Source organism: Nelumbo nucifera, chromosome 2 (assembly GCF_055504915.1).
Source record: "Nelumbo nucifera cultivar China Antique chromosome 2, China Antique-T2T, whole genome shotgun sequence".
NCBI classification, from domain to species: domain Eukaryota; kingdom Viridiplantae; phylum Streptophyta; class Magnoliopsida; order Proteales; family Nelumbonaceae; genus Nelumbo; species Nelumbo nucifera.
In genome coordinates this window covers 17,993,757-18,000,903 of record NC_142650.1, presented here as the reverse complement: position 1 = coordinate 18,000,903, position 7,147 = coordinate 17,993,757, and the positions used below count along the sequence as shown (strand labels likewise).

The 7,147-nt window shown below is 43.0% G+C and overlaps 1 protein-coding gene across 2 annotated transcripts; it reads right to left on the bottom strand.

Annotated features, from left to right (window-relative positions):
* OTP81 (Tetratricopeptide repeat (TPR)-like superfamily protein) lies at positions 1-4,979 on the bottom strand. Of its 2 annotated transcripts, none has more exons than XM_010258283.3 (2): positions 4,575-4,979; positions 1-4,414 (listed from the first exon to the last, which is right to left on the bottom strand). In XM_010258283.3, exon 2 carries the CDS (start codon positions 2,855-2,857, stop codon positions 629-631), a length of 2,229 nt encoding a protein of 742 aa, XP_010256585.1. In that variant the 5' UTR covers positions 2,858-4,414; positions 4,575-4,979; the 3' UTR covers positions 1-628. The 2 variants fall into 2 exon arrangements, with proteins under 2 accessions (XP_010256585.1, XP_088753255.1); XM_088897129.1 differs by having other exon boundaries at positions 4,586-4,979.
* Positions 4,980-7,147: the final 2,168 nt, after the last annotated feature.

The window sequence follows — 7,147 nt, the reverse complement described above, 5'->3', positions numbered from 1 at the left end:
TTATATCAAAAAACTTGAGTAATGAGCATCAATTTTTGGGGAATACATACATATACAGGGTCTTCTATTAGACATACTTATCAATAACTAAAGACATAAATTATGAATGATGGGATTTAATACCCATAACATTGGAACTTGGAGACATGTAAGAGATGATGAAATAGCTTGGCTTCAATAATGACAATCGGGATATCAAGTTCCATAGAATAACCAAGAGAGCCAGCAGACACAAGTTATGCTATTTTGTGGAATTACATTCTATTGGTGAATTTTACTGGGGCAGGGAAATCAGAGATGGAACACAACTCAGCACCATTGACATTTCATCCAGCAGTTCAATACTGTTGGACTTTAGCAAGCAAGATCAAGCCAAAACCAAATTGGATGACCTAATTGGTTTCTTCTGATATTTGAAGCTGCATTGATTTCCTATTTTTCAATTCAACATTCCAGTTTTCAATAAAGATCAACGTCGAAGATCTCTACTTGCAAAACTCTTTGTCCTACTGTATGTTAATTTTCACCAGAAGCTGTTGTTTCCACTCACAACTCCTGTTTGCTTCCCATAGCAAGACATCAAGTATTTGCAGTTTCTGAACCCAGACTTCGTTCAGTAATTCCTTGTTTACCAATAGTCCATACAAGAGCACTGTCCCTTTTTAAAATGGTGGAACCGATACCGATCCCTCAATAATATCTCTCTATCATAAAGCTTAGAAATGAGCTTAGCTACTGAATGGCAGTCCCTGCAAATGCGAATATTTTTCATGATTCGAACTGGTTTAGGTGGGTCCACGCTGATAAGCCCAAAAGCTATTGCCAGCTTCTCACTATGGAGGTACAGTGCATGCTCCTTCACATCCTCTTCTTCTACATTCTGAAGTAGGTCAGACTTGTTTGGCACATAGCCTATAGATTTCAATTTCACCATGATCTCATCCAACTTGGAATAGATCGCTCTGGATAGAGGGTGGGAATTATCTCCCACTAGAAACTCATGAACTACACCATCTACCTCTATTGAGCTACAACCAGGCTCTTTCCTGATTCCAGAATTTCTCATAAGTTTTCTTAACATTGAGACCTTGTCCCATTTCCCAAACTTGGCATATATATTGGATAAAAGCACATAAGCTCCATGATTCCTAGGCTCCAGCTCAAGCAGTTGATTACAAGCATATTCCGCCAGCTCAACATTTCCATGAGTCCGACAAGCACTGAGCAATGCACCCCATACAGAAGCACCTGGGACTATTGGCATATTCTGTATAAATTGGACAGCTTCATCTAAGAGACCAGCACGACCAAGAATATCCACCATGCACCCATAATGCTTGATCTCAGGTGTAATCCCATACACCGCAAGCATTTGGTCAAAATATAACTTTCCTTCCTCCACCAATCCAGCATGGCTACAGGCGCATAAGACGTTGGTAAAAGTAATGGCATTTGGCTTAACCATAGCCTCTTGCATTTGAAAGAAGAGATGGATTGCGTCTCTGCCACGACCATGCATAGCCAAGCCTGCAATCATGGAACTCCAAACATACACATCCTTCTTCCCCATGGATTGGAACACCTCGAGAGCCTTATCTAGATCCCCGCACTTGGAATACATGTCAATAAGAGAGGTTGCCAGATGGCAATTTAGCTTGATACCTTGTTTATTTATGTAAATGTGTATCCAACTACCTAAATTCATTGTACCCAATTCAGCACAGGCAGACAAGACACTGACATGTGTGAATTGATCTGGTGTGGCACTTGAACTGAGCTGCAGCTCATGGAATAGAGACAAAGCTTCCCTGGCTTGGCCACTCTGTTCATAAGCAGATATCAGGGCATTCCATGCAGCTATATCTCGGGCAGGCATCGCATCGAAAAAACATCGAGCAGCATCAAACTCCCCTGATTTTGCATACCCAGTAATCATAGTTGTCCACGAGAAAGAATCTTTCTCGGGCATCATATCAAAAAGTCTTTTAGCTTCCCCAAGGCTTCCGCATTTGGTATACATATCAAGCATTGCATTACTCAAAATCAAATCCATGTCAATCTCATTCCTTTCAATATAAGAATGAACCCAGGTCCCAAACTCCAGGTCCAAGTTCTTCGCACAAGCTGATAAAACGCTCACCATAGTTACATCATTTGGTTTAATCTTCTCCATCTCCATCATCCGAAACAGCTCCAATGCCTCTTTGGGACGGTTCGCTTGTGCAAAGGCAGTAATCATAGAATTCCAAGAAACAACATCTCTGTTGGGAATGTTCACAAAAACTTGATAAGCTTGATCTAAATCCCCACACGCAGCATAGAAATGGACAAGAGAATTGAGTATGTAAACATCGGAAGCTAGTGAAGCTTTAACAACCATGCCATGAAAAGCTCTTCCTTCGCGTGAAGCAGAGAGCTCCGAAGTCGCTTTGATTCCGAATGGAAAAGTGAATTTGTTGGGGGGATCAGGGCATTGATGAAGCATTTTGCAGAAGATTAGTAGAGCTCGGTGTGGCTCAGGACCGGAAGCGTAAGCACGAATGAGAGTGTTCCAAGTATAGACATTTGGTTGGGAGATTTGGTCAAATACCCGTCTGGCATACTCGAGGCTTGCGAAAGGAGATAGTGTGCACATAGTGATTAGTCTACTTGCGGAATAAGGATGGAAGAAGGCTCCGGTACGGAGCATCTGAGCATGGATTTGCTTCAACTGTTTCATATCCGAGCATTTATCGATCAGGGAAAGTACCGAGTGATTATCAAAGCGAGGGTCGTCGTTATTCGTGACTCTGAAATTGGGTTTTGTAACAGGGTGGTGATGTGGGAGGGAGATGACTGGAACACTGAGGGCTGCCATGTCTTGCTTGCTTTCCTTCTTCGAGTGGCCGTTAACCTGCCGGCTGCCGAGGAGGAGCTCCTCCTTCAACTGTTTCACGATTTGTCGATTTCACGATTTACGTTTCAATCTTGTAAAGTAGCATATTGTTGACTACCTCTACGGCTCTACCCTTTATCATCCGTTAATATCCCATCAAATTTTATACACACGTGACATCATTTAATTTTTTTAGAGTAAATTACAAAAACCCCTGTATTATGGGTCTGTGACAAAGACTCTTCTGTACTTTATTTTGCGACAAAAACCCCTGTATTTTGACCGTGAGACAAAGACCCCCTTTTATTAGTCTTCTGTTAAAATCCGCCATTATAATATTTTTTAATTCCTATACTACCCTTATAATAATTATTCTGATAAAACACCGTTCATCTTCCCCAACCTCAAGATAGATGAACAACAGCGGCAACAGACTTCCGAAGTCCTCCTTGATATTGTAGATTTTTAGCTGAACCATTCTCGAGCCTTCCATTTGGCCATTTAAAGAGTTCCAATTGTCCATACATCGTGATAGTCAAATTGCAGAGTGTTCCCCATCTTCTCTCACTCGTGTATCCATGGTGACGGTCGAAGTCGTTGCGGGGTGATCGATGCTTAGGCATGGTCGATGCGGGGTGGTTGGCCATGGACTCTCCAAACTCGTCGAGATGATAGTTGCGGTGCTGGAATCGGAAGGCGAGTCTCTGCTCCCCCGCCAATGAGACAAGCCCATCTGCACCGCTTTTGGTATCGTCGTTGTGGCTGTCATGTCGAAGCCCCGTTGTTGTTCACACATCGCTACCACCGAGAACATTTGTGTGTATTGTCCCGTTTGTATTCCCCCATTACAACAGATTATAATCGTCATTTGAGTAGTAATGGGAATGGGGTTTACCTTTACGGCGGTGGTCGATCAATTCTCTGAGAGGTTGAGAGTAATAATATCTCTAGTTTGGTCACCGTAAGCCAAGTGACCAGAGAACCCAAATAGCACCCACCGGAAATTCCAGTGAACGCCATACACAAGCGTAATCCCAGTGAACGCCTGCCCCAGCACCCATCGGAAATTCTTACTCTTTCTCATCAACGCTTCCAACGGCTAAAGTCATTCCAAAACTCTCGAAACAAAACACCACCACCCCTCCGGTGAACAGCAACCCGCCAACGCTTGTAATCACCTCTCTTAGAAAAACCGTCAAACAATTGGAGGTCTTCATTAACGACGATCACCATCACCAACACGTTGCAGATGTCTACGAAGATGGTGAAAGGGGAGAGAGCGGAGAGAGAACGAATCCATGAGAGAGCGAATTCGACAGCGACGAGAGGAATATGTAAGAAGACAATGTCAAAGGTATGGGTGCCCACGATGGATGACAGGTTTTGGCCGATGAAGACGAGATAAGCAACGGAGCCACCACATTGGGAGATGCAAATAAGGAACTCCGTTAGATACTGACCTGTCATTCCAAAGGCTTTCAAACCCAAGTCACCATACGTATGAACTTCTTCTGATGCTAACCTGTCTCTGTATTGAACCTGTAGAAATAGAGTAGATGGATTATATTTGTGGGTTTTCGATATATAGAGGAAAGAAGAACAAACAAGGAGGAGCATGCAGCTACTGCTGCAAAGCAACACTAGCTCCCTACTCAATTCATTAATAACACATTAGATCAAGAAGAATGGGATTCTTAACTGTAATCTTACAAGCTGGATCGCTATAACCTGGCCTTTAACGCACTTGGTCCCTGCCTATCCCCCTGAACAAGCTTCGAAGCCACTACCATTCCAGCTCCGTAAGATTCCCAGAGGATTGAGTGACGATTATCCCATCCCACGGCAGGCTCCATACTGAATGGCAGGTGAAAAGCAGTAGTTGAAGGAGCAAGAACAATCACACCAAAATAGCAGGTGAAAAGCAGTAGTTGAAGGAGCAAGAACAATCACACCAAAATAGCAAGTGAAATGCAACGACCCTCTTCCTCTTCACCTCTCACTCGGTTAGAGCAATTGCACCGAACTCGTACGCTGTTAAGGGAAAGGGGAAGAAAAGAGATCGGGGGAGAGAGAGAGAAATGCAAAACAAGATCAGGGAAAATGAACAGTATTTTTTTCCTCAGAATAGGTATTATATATAAGAGTAGTATGGGAATTAAAAAAATATTGTAACGGCTTTTGTCTCACGGTCAAAGTAGAGGGGTATTTGTCGCAAAATAAAGTATAGGGGTAATTTACCCTTTTTTAACCCAATTTTACCCTTCATTTTCTTTTTCTCTCTCCTTCCCCTTTCACTTCGCCTTCTCTCTCCTTCCTCATCACGGTAATGGACTGTTTCTACGAGAAGACATGGAGTTATACCTCGCAGTACAAGATCGGCTACTGCCAGCAGTGCCCGGACAAGATCAACTAACTGCGACGATCTCCCGAAAACCCTGAAAGCCACTCCTCCAACCCCGTCTATAGAGTTAAGAATTCTTGAATATGTTCTTCAGGGATAACTATATGTCCATTCCTCTGATCTACAACCTGGTCTTGGCAATGTTGTGGCGTCACCCTGAGAGGTCGTTCGTTGTCGTGCAACGGTAAGTGTTTATGCAGTTTCATTCAATCATTTTTTACTTGATAGATCGTGGGTTGATATTTTGTTTATTGAGTTTCTCTTCTTCTTAATAATGCTTGTGAAGAAATGGTGGAATGTGTGCAACGACGTGTACAATGATTTGGTGGAAAAACCACACCCAATATCACCGGCAGTCACCACTTCTAAATTCTGATGAAAGAAAGAAACCATCCTTGGTTTTGATTTTTACACCCAATTCAACAATTTAATTATAAACCCGTGCCACTTAATACCATTGCCAAGTTCCTAGCTTTGAACCCAGTAGCTTTTTTCGTAACATGGCCTCCACAACTATAGCGAATCTCCGGCGACGGCTATGTCTCAAACCCTGTTCACTGTTTTCTGGTCATAATGTCCTCCGTCTTCATGCCTTCTTAGCTGAAACTGCATTCGGCGTACGTTTGGGACATGCATTTTCCTTCATCAACTCTTTGGTAGCAGCATACCACCTGCTTCAACTCGTCCTGTTCTTAGACGAAGACAGGTGGAAAGACTATGAGCAAAGATAGGTAATGATTTGTCGGCCCAGCTATGGTGAATTCTCCGGAGAGGGCCACTTCGAAAAAAAAATCCGGGAACTAGCCAATAGGTGGAGCCTACCAATCGGGTCATTGAAAATGGGGCTCTGTTTACCGGTTTCAAATTGGATTAAGAGGAGAGCTCCGCCACTGCAACTCCCCTGTTCGCCTGATGGTGAACTGAAAAAGAAGCTCAGTGAACTCACTGGATGACGACTTTTGAAGTAGTTCTAGTAATAGAAAAACGGGGCTGTCGATCAGAAACTCAGTGAGATGTGGTTCTGCCATCGTCAGAGAGAAGATGAGAGGAAGTCGAGTTTTTAGCAAAAGAGTCGCCGCTACAACAGCAAATATAGTTCCATAAGATGGTAGAAAATTCTTTAAATTTCTGCGGAAGTCGAACTCTGGAATGTTCTCGGGAGGATAGAAGCACTCGAATTTTCCCGTTCCGTCTCATCCTTCTTTTCCCTATAAATATCGATTAAACTGCCGTCGTTTCCAATTTCTTGTAGAAGATTTCTCAACCACACTAATTCATAGGTAGTGTGCGCCATGGCCCTATACTCGACTTCAGCACTGCTTCTGGCCACAACCGCCTGCTTTTTACTCTTTCATGTCACAAGATTTCCTCCAAGAAATGTGCAATAGCCTATAGTAGATCTTCTGTCATTCACTGAGTCTGCCCAGTCTGCATCTGTATACCCAATTACTTCAAATTTTCCTCCTGATTTATACAATAGCCCACGGCCTGGAACTCCTTTCAGATACCTCACAATTCTAAGGACTGCATCCCAGTGAGGTATACGAGGGTTCTGCATGAATTGGTTCACCACACTGACTGCAAAGGAGATGTCGGGTCTCGTGATAGTCAGATAGTTCAGCTTTCCCACTAGTCGTCTATACCTTCCAAGATCTTCAAATACTTCTCCTGTATCACTACTCAACTTAACATTTGGTTCCATAGGGGTCTCAGCCGGTTTTGCACCTAATAGTCCTGTTTTTTCCAATAGATCAAGAACATATACCTTCCAAGATCTTCAAATACTTCTCATGTATCACTACTCAACTTAACATTTGGTTCCATAGGGGTCTCAGCCGGTTTTGCACCTAATAGTCCTATTTTTTCCAATA